The sequence below is a fragment of the Aotus nancymaae genome, unplaced genomic scaffold (assembly GCF_030222135.1).
Source record: "Aotus nancymaae isolate 86718 unplaced genomic scaffold, 86718_ANA_hifiasm-v0.15.2.pri h1tg000015l_0, whole genome shotgun sequence".
NCBI classification, from domain to species: domain Eukaryota; kingdom Metazoa; phylum Chordata; class Mammalia; order Primates; family Aotidae; genus Aotus; species Aotus nancymaae.
In genome coordinates, this window is record NW_026988426.1 from 7385830 (window position 1) to 7407841 (window position 22012).

Below are 22012 nucleotides of genomic sequence, written 5' to 3' on the forward strand. Positions count from 1 at the left end.
TGGTCTCAAACTCCTGGGTTCAAGTGATCCACCCGCCTCAGCCTCCCAAAGTGCTAGGATTACAGGCATGAGCCACTGCGCCTGGCCAAGTAGTATATTATTATGAATATAGATGAAGAAGTAAAACTTAGGAGGCAAGCGACTTAACAAAGACCACCTAACCAGGAAGTGTCAGTATCTGGAATTGAATCAGGGTCTCTGGCACCAAAGTCCAAATCTGTTCTACTCTATGGATTAGGATGTTTAAGGTTTGTGTGTGCACATGGCTTTCAGAAACAACACATCTAGGCTATTTCAATTTTGTATGCTCTCTGATGCTTCCGCAACTATATCATGAAGCTACATCCCTTCATATCACCAGCCTTATTGCTGAGCCTGCGCTTAAGCAACGGACCCTAAGAAAGTGATATCATGTTTCCAACAATTTAGAAATAATGGTGTTTTAGTCCATTCGGGGTGCTAAAACAGAATAGCATAAACTGGACAGCAAATAAGCAACAAATTTACTTCTCACAATTCTAGAGTCTGGGAAGTCCAAGATCAAGGGATCAGCAGATTTGGTGTCTGGTGAAGGCCCTCTCTCTGGTTCATAGATGGTAGCTGCTAGCTGTGTCTTCACTTGGTGGAAAAGGTGAGCCAATTCTCTGGGGTCCCTTCTATTAGGGCACTAATCCTATTCAAGAGAGCAGAGTCCTCATAACCTGATCATCTCCCAAGGCCCCACCTCCTAATACCATCACCTTGGGGACTAGGATTTCAACATAAGAATTTGAGGAGAGACATAAACATTCAGTACTTTGCAAATGGGAGAACCTGCTTATGCAGGGGTGGGGCTGAGAGCTTGGCTTATACAAAGATCACATCAGATTGGCTGGCAATTCATTTGTTCTGCAACTCCAGGCATTTGGGACAACATGGGAATTGCAAATGAAATCATTCTCAGTCTACAAAGTTACAATTAGAAACTACATCTCAAACAGGACTACCAGGTCTCTCTGGGAAGACGTGCCTAGCACAACACTTGGAATTTAAATCCACTCATGCATTCAATGCCTTCAGCGTCAACATAGCAGGGTTAAATCAGTTCTTGATACTTCCAAAGAATGTTTAAAGAAAATTTCAGACACCACAGGCAGCTCTCATCAAATTCTTGTGTCCCCACCCATTCATCCAACTGCTTCCTCAGCACCGGTCTCCCTGGGTTACACAATCTTAGCCATGGGGAATGGGGAGCCCAGCTGCATGTAGAGTTTGGAAAAACATTTTGAATACTTTAGATCTGCCAAATACTTGGTTAAAGAATGATATCCTTTAATTTCTTGAGCCATGTGTATTTTCAGTGCAATGTAATCCATATGTCTGTGACTCACTTAAATGCAACTTGGCGAAGCATGGTTTACTAAGAGCATTGGGATACTATCTAAGCCTTTCTAAGCTACTCTTTGATCCAGGAAATTGAATTTTGCCAACAACAAATGAAGATCCTGACAAGAGAGAGTCAAAGAGAGCTGTCTTTTGTCGTACCTAAGATGTTAAAGCCTACTCTTGACCCAAGAGGAAGCTGGGAGGGTGGAGGTGGGGAGAGCTCCACTGACTGAGTGGTATTCAGGGTTTTGCTTTGGGTCTGGTACATGTTTCTACCAGGCCTCCTTGAAAAAGGAGGAATAAGAGATGGCAGCTAATCTGCCCTGTGTGTTGCTGAAAAGTTCCTTTCCTACCTGCTAATTCTGCCCTTCTTCATTCCACCAGTGTTATGCAATCCAAATTATATAATGGGCTTGAGGGAAAAATGAGAATGTTAGGGAGCACTGAATGACTGTTAATTTTCCAGATTGTAGCTTGATTTCCAGGACAACGAAAGCCTTCTCCTTCCCTATGATAACACTGAAGGACTGATAAGAAGTTAGAGATAGGAAGAGAGATTAAAGTCAGAAGTAATGATAGGTATTAAAATCAGTGAACCTCTAAATGCCCGCATTCTGCCTTGACAATCTGCCTTGACAATCGCTGTTCCCCAGGTGGCTGGGAGGTAGACTCATTCACAAAAGAAAACAAACACCCATTCTTATTAGCTAAACTTGAGCAAATAGGATCTCTCTTTAGCTAACTGGGCTGGAGCACAAATGGATGGGGTGAGACCAAAGGACATCTCTCCCTTTCTCAAGCCATCATCATTTGGACTTGAGGAAAGACAGTATATTGAAGAGATGAGAGTCCTAGAACGTGTTTAAGACATTAGAAGACAGAAGTATATGGCCAAAGAGCCTCTGGGTAAAGTGCCTACTAGTTGAACTGCTCATTTGCTTTTAAGGTGGCCTTGTAATGGAGTGACCCTGCTCACTAGTAATGCCGCCCAGTGAGCATACAGGAAGCTGGTTGAGCAATTCGGTGTGCCTTCCTCTGGGGAAAATGCCAAGAAAGGAGAAGAGACAGCACCAGGGCCCACACAGCCCTAGAGATGTTCATCTCCCTGGATGCCTATAGCTAAGGAGGATTCCATTTGGATTCAGCAAACAAGTTTTTGTCAAATATGGTTCCTGGGTTGGTGAGGTAGTCTCAGAACATGGAGGAAAGTACATGAAAAAAAATATGAATTAATGCCTCCAATCTGTGGGTTGTGCAAATAGCAGTCTATAATCTCTGCTCTGTAGTTTCCCTTCTTGTATTTTCTGTTGCCTGAACCAGCAGATCATGACCTAGAAGTTCATCCATCCCCAACTTCAAGGTCTCATGATTTGGGGCACTATTTCCCTTTATCCCTCTGCTCACTATTTCCCAGGATGTCTCCACAGGCAGAGCAAATTTCCTAAGGCAGAGACTTCTTTTCCATTTTTCTACTCACACAGCATCCTTTAAATAGGGAGCGTAGGAAGAGCCTTCAGAGCCTATCTGGGACCAAAATCTGCATTTTACAGATGAGAAAGCTGAGGCTCAGGGGAGCTGGCTGGCCTGTTGACCAATTCCACATCATCTGTCTCTGAGGTCAATGCTACGTCCACTGTACCATACTGCCTCAATCACAAGTTTCTTCAAACAACAGCTATGCACCAGTCTTTGCAAATTATGTGATTACATGTGTGTATATTAAACATTGTAATAAATACTTTATTAGAGCACAAGACTGTCTTCATGACATCCAGTTGAGTTCAAAAAGGAAGTTCTGGAACAATATGTCTGGCACAATCTCATTACTGCTCTTCCCCCCCACAACAAAAATAGCAGCTTCTGTGTGACTGTGTCTGGATGCGATTGTGTCTGTGAGGACCCACGTGCATGTTTTTGTACGCAGAGAAAAGGTCCAGGGTTTGCTCACCAAACAGCAGTGGATTTTCCTTGTGGGAGGGAAAGTTCCATTCTTTTGTTTATTTGGAATTGCTACATGTTTTACATGAGCATGCTTTGCTTTTGCGATTTAAAAACAATGAGTAAGAAATAATCATGGCTAACATGAGCTTGGAATACACACCAGGCACTCTGATAGGTCTTTTACATGTACCATCTCATTTCATTCTCCCTGTGGCTCTATGACATGGGACTATATTACACCCCAGATTCGGAAACTGAGGCTTAAAGAGGCTACAAAGTAGTAAGTGGCAGAGCCAGGATCTGAACACAGGAATAACCGACACAAAAGCAAAGCTCAGATTATCCGGAAAAGGTCACTGTTTTTCACCTACACTCGACAGAAAAAAGAATGTGTGCCTCTCACGGGATGTCATCCCATTGCTTCAAAGCAGAGAAAGGGCTGCCGGCTGCCGTGCTACTGTAAGACACCTCGGTGAGTCTGCTGCCTGAGCTGAAGCTCCCTTTGCTGTGTTCCCCCCTCCTCTCCTGGCCCATACCCCATGCCTTTCCATCCTCACCATTCTTGGCGATCTCTCCATGTGCGAATTCCATTGAAGGCTTGCTCACTGCTATTTTGGGCCATGCATTAACACGTGGGCTTTGATTTGATGGGGGAAGGCCAGACACGGCAGGATGATGAAAAAGAAATTTAAAATGTCCTCTCCCTTCCCTCAGAGTCCCAGAGCCCTTGCTCACCGCTCCTGGGAGACCTGAGAATCCAGTGTATGGGGAAATGCACAGAGGGAGAGTGGAAACCTTCAGAGTCTATTAGGGCTTTAAACGTGGCTGTTCCCTCTCCTCAGAACTGTCATCTCTCAGCTGTCCATATGGTTCACTCCCTCATCTCCTTCAGGTCTTGACTCAAGTATCAGTTCACCAGCAAGGCCTTCCCTGCCTGCCATTCAGAAACAACAGCTCCCATTCTACCTCCACGCTCCCCCGGCCCCACTCCCTATGTTCCTGTCTGCTGCACAGCACCAGTCACCTGGCAGACGGTGCATTCACTTGTCTTCTTACTGTTTCCCAATAGAATAGAAGTTCCATGAAGGCTGAACTGTTTCATTCACAGCCTTATCCCCAGTACCTGCACTGTTGCCTAAAATGTCACAGAGGCACAGTAGATGAAAAACAATGAACTAGTTGATCAAGGAGGTTAAGAAGCAGAGGCTGAGAAACGGCTTGGCCCAGGGCCTCATTTCCCCCAAATATCATGAGATTACAGAAACTTCAACGCAGTGATTTGAAACATCAGCCCATTCCAAAGCTGTTTTGAATCCGGACTCACACACACCATGAATGAGAAGGCTTTGGGAAATAAACACACTAGGAAGTCGTGTGCAGTTGGAGTTCCGCTCACTAACACATGTTCAAAACAAAAAGCCCAGTTTGGATGAAAATAGCAGGAAGCCGTCCCCCAGGGACACCTGGTAAGGTCATATTGCTTGGCTCTGCTGCTTCCATTTTTACCAACTCTCCTGTCTTCTGCCAACTCAAGGAGGCCAGGAACCACATCCAGCCCCGTGCTGCTCAATGGGAAATGAGAGCTGCTCTCAGAAAAGCAGATGCTAGAGTCACAGCCATGAGCTCTCCTCGGGAGCCTCAGTGTGGAACAATATAAATCCCAACAGTGGCTGGCCACTCACCATGTGCTCTGCAAACATTTCCTGCACCTCACCTCATTTATCCTCACAACCATCCCACGGGGCTGGCCTCATAACCCTCATTTTATAGACAAGGACACTGAAGTTCCAGGTTTAGTCATTTGCTCTGGGTCACATTCTGTAACTCTAGACTCACACCAAGAATACATATGATCCTAGTCTCAGCTCTTTCATTTGCTTGCTGGGTGGCCTCAGACAAATGCCTATCCCTCTCTGAATCAAAATTTCTGCATCCATAATTTCGGTGTTTTCTAAGATCATTCCATTCAGTGTTTTTTAAGGCACCTTCCTACTTTTAACATCCTATGGTTTCTAGCCAATGTTTCAAAACAGGAGTGAAGGATAGAGACTTGAGTCCTGGGACTCCTGCTGGGCCAGCCAACTCCTAAAGATTTTCCCACAACACCAACACTGTCAATAGGGCTAACCAGAGGAAGTTGAAGAGCCACAGGCTCTCCTGGGGGCAGAACAGGAGAGATTAGACGCAGGCAACAACAGGGAACACTTAGACTAGAGCTAATGGGTTGGGTCCATGAGAAACAAAGCCAGGCCCCCGAGAGACACAGTCAAGAACAGACCCTCTTGGTTGGGCATGGTGGCTCATGCCTGTAATCCCAGCACTTTGGGAGGCCGAGACAGGTGGATCATGAGGTCAGGAGATTGAGACCATCCTGGTCAACACAGTGAAACTCCGTATCTACTAAAAATAGAAAAATTAGCCAGGCGTGGTGGTATGTGCCTGTAATCCCAGCTACTCAGGAGGCTGAGGCAGGAGAATCGCTTGAACCCGGCGGGCAGAAGTTGCAGTGAGCAGAGATTGTGCCACTGCACTCCAGCCTGTGTGATGGAGAGAGACTCTGTCTCAAAAAAAGAACAGACAATAACAAAAACAGACCCTCTAAAGGCCTTTTCTTGTAGACCAAAGGAAGACAATGAAAGGAAAAATCCAGGGCCAGCAGAGGCTGCACTGTCTGGGGACGCAGCTGGCCAGGTCTGTTCCAGGGACCCAGGAGAGAAGAAACACAGCCTAAGCTGGCTTTACTCTCAAGAGGAGAGAAACCAAAATGACTGTGATCCCCATCGTTCTGGCTTCCCGAGGCCACCACATCCTGGAGGCAGAAGAAGGATGCGGACGAAGCCCCACCACTGCACAACTGCAAACTGTATTTTAACCACACTCGGACCACTCATCCTCCTTTGCAAGTGCCCAATAAGCCCAAATTTGGAATAAATTATATTCTCCCTTTCCACTCAAGCCTAAAAGCAATTCCCATCCTTTTGTATACAGGAAGGTCCGTCTTCATCTTTTTCTTGGCAGTGATGCATTTGATTACTCATCGGCTTCCATGGGGTTCTGGAGGCTGCCAAGGGGAGACAGGCAGCTCTCCAAGCCATGCAGCCTTATCTGCGACGTCTATGGGTCAGAATGAAAAATGGGACAGTCGATGGGGAAATACCAAAGGTTTTCAGAGTCCCTCGGCCAAGTAAGGAGAAGTCTTCACAGCTAAGTAGACGGGGAATGGCCAAAGAATGGGCCACAGACATAGCCATGCATTGTGTCCATTCACTTCCTCCATCACATGAATCCAGATATGACGGCGTCTGATAGCAAATCAATGTGGAAGTGCCTCTGAGCCAGGCCACCACCCGAGATGAATGAGATCAGGAAGATGAAGAGCTGGGCCGATGAAGCCAGGAGACTGCTGACGATGCCCTACTGGCGAAATCTCTCAAATGCGGCTGACCCAGAACACATGGAACAATCTGAGTCTGAGGCGCCAAACCCCAGCATACCCTGTTTTGCTCGCTCCTCTCTGCTGTTTTCCTCTGATCTCCTTCATTTCCTGCCACGCACTGGGCTGGCTCTAGTAAGGCAACTGCCAAAGACCTCCGGTCCATCCACTCCCGTAATCTCACACACACACAGACCTCTGTGTGCCCGCAGTGAACTCCAGGGGCCTCCAAAATACTGCCTAAGGAAATTTTAGCAATACATTTAACAGTCCAGCAATCTCACATCAAGTCAAGAGGCTGTGGAAAGGCTCTGACTTTGCAAGATGCTGCCTGAAAGGAACCAAGGACTGAGAGCTCGGGGTCAACTCCATTAACTGCTTCCTTCCAGAACAGCGACACCTGCGTCCGGCGTTGACACGGAAGTTATTTGTTTCATTTTAGACAAAGAAGGAGTCCACTTACTCATTCTTCTCCAGGTCCAGGATCAGTTCTCGCCCCTCAGCCATTACCCTGAGCTCAGCTTTGAGTGGATGCTAAAAGCAACAACAAAACAATGTCAGTTCCTAAAAGCCAGCACCCAGGCGCCCAGGTTGGGCAGAGGCTCTAGCACAGCGCTCTGACATTGATCCACAGGAAGTGAACGAGCAAAGGTCAACTGCATTTCCAACCCACGTGTAAAACGACCTCAACCCCAGAATCACCCAAAGCCTTCCCCCATCTGCTTTCTTCTGAAAGGCATAGGGAAGAAACTCCAGGCTGCAATGTGGTGTAAGTGTACGTGTGGTGTGGTGAAGGGAAACACGGGAAAACATAGTCTCCAGCAGTAAATGTCCTGCAGAGTTGGCTCTGGATTCAAGCGCCAGCTCTGACACCTGCAGTTGTGTGAAGTTGGACATGTTGCTGAGCCTCCCCACATCTGTTTCTTCATGTATGATACGGAGATAGTAATAGTCAACTTGATGGGGATCTTGGAAGGATTGAGTGAGATACTGAGCATAAATAATGTATCACAGTGCCTGGCACACAGCAAGCCTCAATATATGTTGCCTATTATCTTGTAAAATACTTGGGGATCCTCTTCATAGTGGGTTCTTATTTTATTTTGGCCCTCAGTTTGGAAAACCCCAATCATCTCAAGATGGAAGCAACTAAGAGATCCTCAAAGTAAGGTTTCATAGGCCAAAAGGTAGATAATATTTTACACATAAACAGTTTGCTAGTGGCCACAGGTGCTACACATCCAGAGTGAATCACTTAAGATATACCAGTGGCTAAAAAGCACAAAAAATATGTTCAACATTACTAATAAACCACCTCCTCACCTCCAGAAAAATAAAACTAAAAATAATAAGGTACCTTGAAAAAAATCAAAGTGCCAGAGGTTATCTAAAACTAAATCACAATGCACAATGCCCACCGTAAAGTGGGCACTCGCAATCCCTACCGCTGAGAATTTAAACTGACAACAACTCTCTGAAAGATAATGACAGTATGTACCGAGAGTTTAAAACCGTTTCGACTCAGCAAGGCACAGTGGCTCACACCTACAATCCCAGCACTTTGGGAAGCCTAGGCAGGTGGATCACCTGAGGTCAGGAGTTCGAGACCAGCCTGGCCAACAGGGTAAAACTCTGTCTCTACTAAAAATACAAAAATTAGCTGGGAATGGTGTTGCATGCCTGTAGTCCTAGCTACTTGGGATGCTGAGGCAGGAGAATCGCTTGAACCAGGAGGCGGAGGTTGCAGTGAGCTGAGATCACACCACTGCACTCCAGTGTGGACGACAGAGCAAGACTCCGTCTCAAAAAAAAAACAAAAAAAGGAATGAATAATGAAATATAAGCTAAGTGTCCTAAATATAACCTGTTAGAGAACACTTAAATAAATGATGATCCATTCATATGACAATAAAAGCAGCAACTTTAAGTAGTTGTTGAATTATTGAGAAAATGTATACAATAATCATTAGTCTTAAAGCCTCAAAATATAACACTGAGTATTTTATTCAAATACACTTTGCAAAGAGAAAAATGTAGAGAGAAGTAAGTCTAAAGGTTACCATAGTTACTCTAGGCATTGGAATCATGAGTTAATTTTTTTTGAGCATCTCTCCATATTTTTATAATTGCTTTCATAGTTTAAGAAAAGAATGTTTATTAATCTCTTTTTACCTTATTATTGTGGAATATTTCAAAGAAATTTAAAAACCAAGTCATAATAAATCTCCATACTTCAACAATTCAACTTAAAAGGCTACTGAACTTTTTTTTTGAAGAAATAAATTATTTATTTAAAACAAGATATTTACATATTTAAAATAGGACAGATTCTTTGGGGTGTTTTAAACATAAGCTCTCTACCTTGGGACTAAGGAACTGACAACTTTTTTTTTTTTGAGGCAAGGTCTTGCTTTGTTGTGCAGGCTGGAGTGCAGTGGCACAATCATGGCTCACTGCAGCCTCAATCTCCCAGGCTCAAGCGATCATCCCCACCAAGCTCCCTGAGTAGCTGGGACCACAGGTGCATGTCACCACACTGGGCTAACATTTTAAATTTTTTTGTAGATACTGGGATATCATCATGTTGCTAAGGCTGACCTTGAACTCCTGGGCTCATGTGATCCTTCCACTTCGGCCTCCCAAAGTGTTGGTATTACAGGTGGGAGCCACCTCATCACCCAGCAGATAAATTGTTGAAGTCCCTTTCAATCTACAAAAGTCACTGCTAGAGTAGAGCTTCTAGCCCTTCTAAGATTGACCTCAAAGTTTAGTTTTTGAATGTCTGAGAAAGTAGGTCACCTGTTCTGCCACCTCTGGTTAGAGGTCTACCTCGTCTAAGCACATTCCCCTTCCTCAGTGCAAACCCCACTCTGCATTAGGATTTGGGCATTTCTGACACCTTGAGGTCACCAAGGGCTCTGATGAGACCTGAACATTCCGATCAAGGACTCTTGGGCATCCCTGACGATTGCCTAATCAATCTTATTACCTCATCTCAAGAAGGAGCATTTCAAACCCACCGGAGTAGGAAGCTGGGGAGATGTTTGACCAACAACTTTCATTAAGAGATTCACTTCTGTTTGTCATGCCCTGATTCAGCTCTGCCAACACTGGTTGTGGATCCTTTGCCACGTCATGGAGTTTTTGAGCCAGTGCCCTGCCCAATCACACTGAGCATCAGGGACCCAGCCCCAAGTGGGCATTTAAGAAAGACTACATAGCAATAGAACTATAGCAATTCCCTCATCCAAGAGGTAGGTGACCATGTGACAGCCCCCACAGAAAATGAATACCGCCCCAAACCAAAGCACTATCGCCCCTCCCTCAAAGAGACATAAGCTGCAGCAGGAGTAGTAATTTTTTTTTTTTTTTTGAGAGAGAGTCTCGCTGGAGTGCAATGACCCGATCTCAGCTCACTGCAAACTATGCCTCCTGGGTTCAAGCCATTATCATGCTCAGCCTCCTGAGTAGCTGAGATTACAGGTATGCACCCCTATGCCTGGCCAATTTTTGTATTTCTAGTAGAGACGGGGTTTCTCCATGTTGGCCAGGCTGGTCTTGAACTCCTGACCTCAGGTGATCCACCCATCTCAGCCTCCCAAAGTGCTGGGATTATAGGGCATGAGCCACCATGACCGGCCAGGAGTAGTAATCTTTATTTTTATGTGGGTGACCCAAAAACAATTCTCTCTATTCTGGAAGGTACTCAGACACTGATATTTAAAAAAGGATGTTCCCTGTTTCCATGGGGCATTTTGAGCAAAGCAATGAAGCAGCATTTTAAAATCTAGGAAGCTTTTCTGTCCAGCTCTACTGATAAGCTTTTCTGATGTAACTCCACTCTGTACTAAGAAGGGGCACCGTCAACTCTCCTAAGAAGTACAGAGAGCTGACCCACCACTTATACCTCTCCTGGGGATGGGTTAAAAATCCCTTCTCCTTCAGTCTAAAGATTTTCAGCTTCATAGGGTACAGGAAACCTGTCCTATATTTGCATCCCCTTTAAGATCTAGTACAATATTTAGTATACAGTAAGTGTTCAGTTAATGTTTAATGAATGTTTAATGAATGTGAGCTTTAAGTCAATGATGAGAAAAAGAGAAGAAAAAAATGTTTAATGAGTGAATTAATTACATAAATGAGAATCAGAGGCCCAAGTGAAATCCAGCCTCTAGTCTCTCTCTCTTTGGCATTCATTCATTTGTTCATTCGACAAATATTTATGGTGCCAGGCACTGTGCTGACTATTCCTACAGAATACAATGACCCATATGCTGGGCAGACAATGGTTGAGAACAAAGACAGGATCTCGTCCTCTGCTTTGTTCTCAGGTTCTTCCTGAGGATGCCCGGCATCCACATCTGGAGAGAACAAAGAAGCCTCTATAAAAAGTAGCAGGTCCATTCCTCAGGCAATATGAATAGGTTGCAATATCCAAGATTGTAATTGTTCAAAGTAATCTGCTCTAGGATGACCATCCATTAATTTGCCGAGAATTTTCCTGAAGCTATTTTCAGCCTCTCCTACTTTTTGATGAAATGAATTCCATGTATTTACTGCCTTAAGGACAAAATGTTACTTGCTTTTATTTGTCCTCATTTTTTTTTTTTTTTGAGACAAGGTCTAGCACTGTCACTCAGGCTAGAGAACAGTGGTGCAATCATTACTAGAACCTCAAACTCCTGGGATCAGGCGATCCTCCCACCTCAGCCTCCCAAGTAGCTGGGACTACAGACACACCGCTAGGCCTGGTTAATTTTGTTTTGTTTCCTTCCTTCTTTATTTCCTTCCTTCCTTCCTTCCTTCTTTCTTTTTTTTTTTTCTTTCTTTTTTTTTGCAGAGATAGGATCTGAGAATGTTGCCCCAGGCTAGTCTTACACTCCTGGCCTCAAATGATCCTCCTGCCTCAGCCTCCCAAAGTGCTGGGATTCCAGGCGTGAGGCACCACAGCTGGCCTGTTGTAAAATTTACACTGTTAGGTTCCCTTGGTAAATCCAAGTTGGAGCCTTTTTGGACATGTCTGCATTGCTCTGGCCAGAGCTTCAAGGATCCTGGACATTTATCCTTTCCATTTATCTTTCCAGATTCAACAGCCACAATGTCAGAAGTCTTTCCTGACACATCTCTTTCCTGCTGTAATCTTGTCCTATATGTTGCCCAATAAATCACAAATCGTTTTAACCCAAAGAGATCTTAGAAAACAACCCCTCTCGACCGGGCGCGGTGGCTCAAGCCTGTAATCCCAGCACTTTGGGAGGCTGAGGCGGGTGGATCACGAGGTCAAGAGATCGAGACCATCCTGGTCAACATGGTGAAACCCTGTCTCTACTAATACAAAAAATTAGCTGGGCATGGTGGCGCGTGCCTGTAATCCCAGCTACTCAGGAGGCTGAGGCAGGAGAATTGCCTGAACCCAGGAGGCGGAGGTTGCGGTAAGCCGAGATCGCGCCATTGCACTCCAGCCTGGGTAACGAGCGAAACTCCGTCTCGAAAAAAAAAAAGAAAACAACCCCTCTCCCCAGCTTTCTTTTCTCTTTATTCTCTCTAAGCCCTATTTTATAAATGAGTAAAATCTACTCTTTAGCAAGTGGTAGATCACAGCTGGTTACTGGCACGCAACAACCCACAACTTCCTTTCTTGCTCTTTCAGGTCTCACTTAAGCTGTAAAAACCAAAACCACAGTGGGGCACAGTGGCTGACGCCTGTAATCCCAACACTTTAGGAGGCCGAACTGGGCGGATCACTCGGGGTCAGAGTTCAAGACCAGCCTGGGCCACATGGTGAAACCCCGTCTCTATTAAAAATACAAAAATTGGCCTGGCTTGGCAGTTCACATGTGTAATCTCAGCTACTCAGAAGGCTGAGGCATGAGAATCCCTTGAACCTGGGAGGCGAAGTCTGCAGTGAGCTGAGATCGTGCAACTGCACTCCAGCCTGGATGACAGAGTGAGACTCTGACCAAAAAAAAAAAAAAAAAATCAAACAAAATCCAGAACCACAAAGAATATACTAAATGCACTAGTCCTCTCTGCAAGAACAGGACAATGATTTTTGTTTTCTTCCCAATCTTTTTGATAAAGCCTATGCATTTTCCTGGTGTTCTGGTCAGAAGAACCTACTGGATTTAAGACCCAGTATTAGGTCTCTACCCTGCCTCTTATTAAAATAGTTTATATTATTATCCTTTTTCTCTCCAAGTACATTATTCCATCAAGTAAATGTATTATGCAGAGCAAAAATAACAATGACAATATTTAATTAATTCCAATCAAGGGTAAGTGATTCCTGTGACACCAACACATTTGCACTTAGCTTGTGTCAGCATTAATGTGAATTTTCATTTCCTCAACTAATAGCATTTGGAAGTGTTTTAGAAGTTTGTCATACAATGAAGGAAAGTCCCGTCTGTGATATCCAAAATGGGCACCCAGAGGATAGAGTGAGCTGGAAATAGAATTAATGGTGATGACTGGGATTCCAAGAAAGTGGAGTAGGTAGCCCAAATCTCTAGTTGCCAGCTCCTGCCAATGTAAACGAGAGCTTTTGAGTCTTACCTTTTCTCTCACGGGGCTTTCTGAAGTCTTCCACTGAGGTATTATTAGTTCATGCTGCAGCTGGGGGCTGCCTTCCCCACTTCCTCCTGCCAATGCAAGATGCAAAACCATTGGAATCCCAGACCTCTATACCCCAGCTAAGGCACACATGCACTCTCTGTGAGCTGTCCCTGCACCGGGTCGTTAGAAGACTTGCTGGATTCCAGCCTCTTGGCACTTACTAGGAACCAGGCACTGTAGGTGTTGGCAATATTGTGGTAAACAGGGCAAATAAGGTCTCTGTACAAGTTTGCCTTCTAGAGGTGGGAGACAGGCGACAAACAAATGTTCTCAGAAGGTGATAAGTACCCTGAAGAAAATAAGCTGGGGTCATGGGATAAAGAGACACCTAGCAGGGGGCGCCTATTTCAGACAGGATGATCAACAAAGACCGCATTGGAGTTCTGAGGGGTCAGAAGAAGGCAGCCATGCAAAAACAAGAGGGAAGAGTGCCCCAGGTAGAGGGAACAGAAAGTGCAATGGCTGAGCACAAGTGAACTTGGCCTGTTGAAGGAACAAGCATAAGGTAGGGTAGCTAGTAAATGAAAGAGGAAGTTGGTAAGAGATGTGGTCGGCAAGACAGCCATGGGTCTGATAATGCAGAGTATGGAGAGTGTCTGGATTTTCTTATAAATAGACTTGGAAGGCACTGGGTGTTTTAAATACAGAGCAATATGATCTGTGTTAAGTTTAAAAAAGACCACTCTGCCTGCATGGTGGAGAATGGGGGTGGGGTGAGGGAGAGTGGCGAGAGTGAGAGCAGAAGCAAGAAGGCCAGGCTAGAGATATGCAGGATCCCTGGTGAGAGATGATGGTGGCTCAGATTAGAATGACATCAGTGGAGAGGAATGAAGCAGTGGGATTCTGGGCATATTCTGGAGGTCAAGCCCATGAGTATTGCTCTCGTGGAGCTGTAGTTTTCTTGCCTGTAAAATGGAGACATCGATCCTACCTGCCCATCTCACAGCTTTATCGTGGAGAGTCAATATGAAATTGCCTCGTAAGCTGCAGAGCATTGTTACGTTAATTGGAGCTTCCTAATAGCAAGTTTGCATTTGTATTCCACTTTCTACTTCCCAAATCATTCTCACCACCCAGTTCTCCTTCATATTCAGGGCAACTCTGGGAAGTAGGAAGTAGGAGTCCTGTTTGGTAAGAAAGACAATTTAAATTACAGGAGAGACTTGTTCAGGGCACTGAGAACTCAAACACTGGCTGTAGACCATCTTAATAAAATGGTAATCTCCCAACACCTAAACAGTCTGGTCTCCGTAGTACTCCTGGGGATGGGGCTGAGGACTGCAAAATCTATTCTGTCTAAACTGACCACAGCAATCATACAGAATATGAGTAATACAAACATGGCCATAGTTGTTCTGTTAGAATGGTGATTATGAATGATTATTAACATTCCCTTCAGATTGTCAATATAATGCACTTGCAATCAACATGGATTTTAAAAATAATCCCACTGGACCAACACCAATTCATCAGACAGGTAAAGAAGCAATGCATTCATATATTTATCAAATATTTTCTGAGTACTTAACTATGTGCCAAGTATATGCTATGAATATGTGCTTAATATTCATGGAGGAACAAGACAAGCATACGGCCAGGAATGGTGGCTCACACCTGTAATCTCAGCACTTTGGGAGGTCCGAGGTGGGCGGATCATCTGAGGTCAGAAGTTCAAGAACAGCCTGGCCAACATGGTGAAACCTCGTCTCCACTAAAAATACAAAAATTCACTGGGCGTGGTGGTGCACGCCTGTAATCCCAGCTACTCAGGAGGTTGAGGCACAAGAATTGCTTGAATCTGGGCAGCTGAGATTTCACCACTGCACTCCAGCCTGAACGACAGAGCAAGACTCCATCTCAAAAAAATTGACAAGCATAGTCCTTGCCCTGGTGGCTCTAAGTCTAGATTCTTTTAAACAAAAAGGGAATTCTATAATATTTAATAGAACATTTAAAGGAATTAAATGTTATATTTATGGTTGTAAAAAAATAATGAAAGCAATCTAAATTCTCACCAAAAGAGGAACACAGTACATGTTAAGAAAAAGTCTCCAAAACTTGGAAATAAGGCAAAGAGCAAGCAAGATGTCTTCTCAATGTCATATTGGAATATTTAACAAACCTGCCCATGGATTATTGCATTAACTTTTTTTTTTTTTTTTTGAAATGGGGTTTTGCTGTGTTGCCCAAGCTGGAGTGCAGTGGCACGATCTCAGCTTAATGCAACCTCCACCTCCCAGGTTCAAGCCATTCTCCTGTCTCTGCCTCCCAAGTTGCTGGAATTACAGGCACGAGCCACCATGCCTGGCCAATTTTTGTATTTTTAGTAGAGACAGGGTTTCACGATGTTGGCCAGGCTGATCTGGAACACCTGAGATTACAGGTGTATGCCACTGTGACCGGCCTGGATTATTGCATTATCTAGGGGAATGTACCATTGACTAATTTTTATTTATCATTGATTAAAGACTATACTCTGTGAAGTTATATTAGATAGATAGATAGATTTCTGTCTGAGAGGTGAGTGATTTCAGCATAGTGGAAAGATAACCTGGCTGAGTGCAGTGGCTCACACCTGTAATCCTAGCACTTTGGGAGGCCGAGGTGGGTGGATTACCTGAGATCAGGAGTTTGAGACCAGCTTGGCCAACAGGGTAAAACTGTCTCTACTAAAAATACAAAAACTAGCCAGGTATGATGGCACATGCTTGTAATCCCAGCTACTCAGGAGGCTGAGGCAGGAGAATCGCTTGAACGCAGAAGGCAGAGATTGCAGTGAGTCGAGATCACACCACTGCACTCCACCCTGGGCAACAGAGAGAGGCTCTGTCTCAAAAAAAAAGAAAAAGAAAAGAAAAGAGAAAAAAGAGAAGAAAAAGCAAAAAAAGGAAAGGAAAGGAAAAAGAAGAAAAGAAATGATAACCAAAAATTATGGTTTTGCTTCATGGGCATCCACCATTTCTGCATCTGTCCAGGGCCATATGATTTCAACATTCTTTCTCCAATGTCTGTATCACCCCTTTCTAATGCTCCTTGAATCAGCTTTACTATCCTGTTGGCTACCTCATTAACGAGTTGAATAAATCTTGGCCGCATTGGTATGAGTTGTGTGTTTAACTTTTGAAAACTTTGTATAGCAGCGTCATTAAAACCATGTTTTTCGGAGAATTTTATGATGTGGAAAATGCTCATGGTGTGAAGTGAAAAATGCAAGACACAAAACTGTACTTACGGTATGGTTTCAATTTTATCAATATATATTTATATCCATAGGAACACACAAACAATGGAGAGGGAAAACATATCAATAGCAACTGTGGATTTGGGAGTTGCAGATCATTTTATTTCTTTTACACTTTTCGTTATTTCCCAGATATTCTACAGCGAGAGTTCTCCAAGGACTCAGAACTCAGAGAAGGCGCCTGTGCTGGGAGTAGTAACTTGCTTTCCTTGTCTTTCTTCATGCTTGTCTCCTGCACTAAGCACTGACCCAGGCCTGGTTCTACCCTAGAACCTCCTGTGCCTCAGTTTCCCCTTCAGTACAATAGCTCAAAGGGCGATTCCTGTTTGCCCGCGCCGGACGACCGCTGGACCTTGGCCCCTGGAAGTTCTGAACTGTAGGACGAGCTCAGCCTCCGGGCTTGAGGCGGCTCGGGAGGGTCCAGCCAGCCCTCCCCCACTCCGCCAGTGCTCGCTTTCTTTGAAAACGCTGACTGTTGGTCCCGCAGGCAGCAGTCTGGAGTCAGCCCAGCCGCTCTGCAGCGGTGGAGCCAGGGCTAAGCCTTCTCCGGTCACAATGACAGAACCCGGGCACCGCACAACTCCCCCCCGCCCCCGGGATCATTCCTTACGAGAAATCTGCGAAGAGCCCCCGAGGGATGGGGTCGGGGAGGGGTTGGTGTCTGGGAAACTAGTTGTGAGAAACATGGACATCACCAGTTGTCTAAGCTGGAAACATCGAGTCCGATCCCTTCGCTTCACAGAAAGGGAAACGGAGGACCAAAGAAGGCGGCCGTCGGGTTGGCGTGGAAAGAGACGCCTGGTTTCCAGTGCCAGCGCGGACCTCAACCCGTGGCGTGGCCATGGGCAAGTCCTTTCCCTTTTCTGGGCCTCGGTTTCCTCATCTGTGAAATGGGTGTGTTGGACTTGGCCTTCGGTAGGGCTCCTGCCAGCTCATGGCTCCGAAGTGTACTGCTGGAGATACCGAGCGAGCCACCCCCCAGCCAAGGCTACCACAGTCTCCCGCAGGGATTTTATGTCCTACCCCACCAATGTGGCAGGCACTGAGCCTGGTCCCAGGAAGCCGCTCCCAGGCCACAGGGGCAGGACGCTCGGGATGCTCTCGGCACTCGGGCGCAGGCGAGTGCAGCGGGCGGGAGAGAGAGAGAGAGAGAGAGAGAGACTGAGAGAGAGGCGGAGCGGACACCAGAGACCGTGAGAAAACGGAGGAGGATAAGCCCCGAGAACAGCGGAAAGAGAAGCCAAAAGCAGAAAAACAGAGGAAGCAGAAGGCAAGAGGGGAAGGCAAGCCAGTGAGCGGACCGGCTGTTTTCTGGCAGCGCCGGGTTGCCCCGACCTCCGCCACCTCCCAGGTCGCACAACGTGGGAACAAAGCCCGGGCTCCCAGGCTGGGGGCGGCGGGGGCGTAGGCCGCTCGGAGTTACAGGAGGCGCAGGGGTCGCAGTCCCGGAGCTCGGGACGCGCAGGTCGACTCCCAGGTCTCCCGGCCACCCAGATCTCCGGGCCACGCAGCCTCCATCCCCCCGCGCCTGGCCACTTACTTGTCCATCCAGGCTCCTGCGCCGCCCGCGGCCGGAGGAGCTGCAGGGCGAGCGCCAGCAAGCAGAGCCGGGCGGCGCCTGCGCCCCCTGGCATGGTGGCGGCGGCCCCTCGCGCTCGGTGCTCACACACCCTCGGCCATGCCTGCCCCCGGCCCGGCAGCGGCGGCGGCTCGTCTGGAACCCCCGGCTCGCCCCGCGCCTCCCCACCCGGCTCTCCCAGCCCTCGGCAGAGACGCTCCGCCCCCAGCCCCTCGGGGCTCCGCTAGGGGATGGAGGAGGGGAGGCTCCCGCCCGGAGGGGGCTGGAGGGAGGGGCCGGGGAGGAGCTGGCGGGACTCGGGGGAGCGGGGCTGGCTCGGGGAAGCGGGGCTGGCTCAGGTGAGGGAGACCGCAGGGAAGGGAGAATCCGAGCCCAAGGAGGAGGGATTCGTGGTGGACGCGGCCTGGGGAGGGTCGAGGACTCGGGCTTCTAGGAGTTAAACTGGACCCCTCTCTGCACAGCAGCCGGTTTACTGTCCCACACTGTGCCAGACGCCTTGGGTGACACCCAGAGGCGACTCACCCAGCGCCGTCCCCCAGAGGCCGCCACTCTCTTTGGCAGGCTCAGAAAGAGTTAACCCAACCATCAGGCACAAAGAGCTAAGCGCTATATGGACTTTTTTTTTTTTTTTTTTTTTGGTAGGACACAAATCGAGGAGCCGTTCCTTCTGCCTGGAAGGAGGGAGTGGTGAAGACCAGAGGAATCCCAGAGGAGAAGACATCTAAGATGGGGAGGGGAGAAATGGAGCATCGGGAGGAGGAAACAGCCCAGACAATCGCACTGGGACTTGAAAGCTCTTAGGCTGTATGGGGGGAGAAAACCAGAATTGGGGATGGTTAGGGTTTTGGAGGGAAACACAGGGAGATGAGACAAAAAATAATAACTACTGTTACTTATTGAGGACTTTCTATGTGCTAGAATAAGAAAATCATAATAGCTAAGACTGATAAAGCGCTAAGTGTCAGACACTGTCTTCAGCACTTTACACATAGTAACATTTAATTAATCGAAGAAAAGAACTTATTATTAACCAGGGACTCTGCATACGTTATCTCTTTTAATTAGCCCAATGGGGTAGGTACTAGTACTATCCCTGTTTTAGAGATGAGGAAATCAACCTTAAGAGGCTAAACCACTTGCCCAAGGTTACACAGCTAATGTCAGCACCTGGATTCAAACCCACGTGTGTATAACTCCAGAGCCTGATGCAACACGCCTTATTTTCCAGGTGGATAAACTGATAATGAGAGAGAAATGACTTGCCTAAGATCCCTTAGCAAGTTTCAGCAAAGCCTAGTTCTAGAAACCCAGCCTCAAACCTCGTCCATCTGTTCCTTTTTCTGAGTCTCTTTAGTCAAACCCATGTTGACTGGAGAAGGTGCTGTGTGTTGGAGAAGGCGAGGCACTCCTGGAGATGATGGGTCGGTAGGTCTATCAAACCCTACTCATGGGCACCCATGAAGGAAATAAAAGATGTGGTTCTGGCCATTAATGTGGTTCAGGATTCCATTAGTCTCCTCCAGCTGCCACAAAATTCGTACCCTTCTGTGAACCCAAAATATCTGAGATAGGACTCAGTCAATTTAGAAGGTTGATTTTGCCAAGGTTAAGGACGTGCTCATGGCACAGCCTCGGGAGGTCCCAACATGTGCCCAGGGTAGTCGGAGTACAGCTTGCTTTTATAAATTTTGGGGAGACATGAGACATCAATCAATATGTATAGGATGTTCGCTGGTTCCCTCCAGTAAGGTGGGACAACTCAAAGCGGCAGGAGGGGCGGTGTTTCCAGGTTATAAGTAGATAAGAAACAAAAATTGCTGCATTTTTTTGAGTCCTTCATCAACCTTCCACTGAATACACAATTTAGTCTAGCTCCGTGAAGCTGCATTTTTACATAAACAATAGGGCAGAAGAAGCAATCGGATATGCATTTGTCTCCAGCGAGCCTCAGAGGGGTGACTTTAAGTTCTGTCTGTCCTTTGTCCACAAGGAATTTCCTTGTGTGAAAATTATGAGGAAGGTATGTAGCTGTTTATCTTTGTAGCTATCACATTTAAGAATAAAACAGTGGCCAGGCACAGTGGCTTATGCCTGTAATTCCAGTACTTTGGGAGGCAGAGGCAGGCGGATCACCTGAGGTTAGGAGTTCCAGACCAGCCTGACCAATGTGGCGAAACCCTGTCTCTACTAAAAATACAAAAAAAAAAAATTAGCCAGTTGTGGTGGCACACCTGTAATCCCAGCTACTGCGGAGGCTGAGGCAGGAGATTCGCTTGAACCTGGGAAGTGGAGATTGCAGTGAGCCGAGATTACACCACTGCACTCCAGCCTGGGCAACAGAGTGAGACTCCATTTCAAAAAAGAAAAGAAAAGAATAAAATGGGAGGCAGGTTTGCCTGACATTGTTCCTAGCTTGACTTTTCCCTTGGCTTAGTGATTTGGGGGTCCTAAGACGTATTTTCCTTTCACATTTCTCACATGCAGAATACATTCACCCCATCCCAGTAGCCCAAACATCTTCACTCATTCTAGCATCAATTCTAACTCTGAAGTGTCATCTAAATTTCATCTACATTAGATATGGCTAAGACTTGAAGTTTGATTCATCCTGAGGCAAAATTCTTCTCAGCTTTCAAATACAATGTGGTAGGACAGGCATAGGACAGACTTGCCGATTCCAAAAGGGAGATACTGAAAAGAAGAACAAGGCGGCAGGTCCCCAAAAGTGCAAAACCTAGCAAGGCAAATTCCATCCAGATCTGAAAGCTCTACAATAATCCTCTTTGGTTGGATCTTCTGCCCTCCAGGCCCACTGGGTCAGCAGTGCCACTCTCCAGCCCTAGGCAGTGGCCAGCACCACAGCTCTTTGTCACAGTCCCCCACCCCAAGGCACTGGGTAGGAGCAGCCTGGCCTGCTTAAGGAGACCACCCTTTCACTCCCTGCCTCCCCAGTGCCCGCTGTGGTGGGAGTGGCAACCCTGATGATCTGTGAATCACTTTGCTTAAAGGATGAAGCAAGCTGTATTGTCTGGTCCTACAGAACAGAATTCTGAAAGGCTTCCTTTGTTTCATCCTATCTTTATTCTTTTTGGTCTAAACTGGTAATGTCTTTGCTGATTTAAAAAAAAAAAAATCTCTATTCCTGGCTTCTAATGAGACGGCTGATTAGCTCCATGGGTTATTGTCCAGCCACACCCTTAGTGTCCTCTCCAGAAATCCTTTTTTATTTTTTTCCAATATGAATAGGCTGATAATTTGCCAAATCTTCAAGTTCTGTTTCCTTTTTGTTTAGCGAATCCTTCCATTTATCTCCATCCACTCACATTTTACATCAGTACCGAGAAGCCAGGCCACATCTTCAACACTTTGAAAATCTCTGCAGCTGAATATCTAAGTTCATAACTTGCATTTTCTACTTTCCACAAAACACTAGAACACAGTTGGTGGTGGAGAAAACACAAACTCAAAGTGCTTTTTCCTCGTCTCACACTCAACACAACAATCAACAGAGAAGACTTCTGTGATCAAAGATGCAGCACACCAAGCAGCAATCGATTCGGACACTGTCCACCTACAGATGGCATCAGATCCCACAGGTTGAGGGCTCAGTTTCCAAGACTGGGCCCCCTTCAGTCACCAGACACAAGTCTAGGCCCTCAGAACTTCTGACTGACTGGCTTCCAGTTGGGGTTCCCAGGATGCCTCTTTGGGTTCAATTAATTTACTAGAGCAGCTCACAGAACTCAGGGAAGCACTTGCTTACATAAACCCAGCGAGGCCTATCTCTCCAGATTCTTGTTGGCCTCTCTGTGCAACATTCCTTCCTCAAGAGTATAGG

The 22012-nt window shown here is 46.2% G+C and overlaps 1 protein-coding gene across 2 annotated transcripts in view; it reads right to left on the reverse strand.

Moving 5' to 3' along the window:
• ADAM19 (ADAM metallopeptidase domain 19) overlaps positions 1–18311 on the reverse strand; it is a 99833-nt gene extending 81522 nt beyond the window's left edge. Inside the window, exons 1-3 of one of the 2 annotated variants that reach the window (XM_064376486.1) lie at positions 18136–18311; positions 13295–13380; positions 7203–7273 (exon numbers count right to left, since the gene is read on the reverse strand). In XM_064376486.1, coding sequence (XP_064232556.1) covers positions 7203–7273; positions 13295–13380; positions 18136–18229 — 251 coding nt within the window. In that variant the 5' untranslated portion in view covers positions 18230–18311. The remainder of the gene's footprint in view (positions 1–7202; positions 7274–13294; positions 13381–18135) is intronic. The other variant, XM_064376485.1, reaches the window with a different exon arrangement.
• Positions 18312–22012: the final 3701 nt, after the last annotated feature.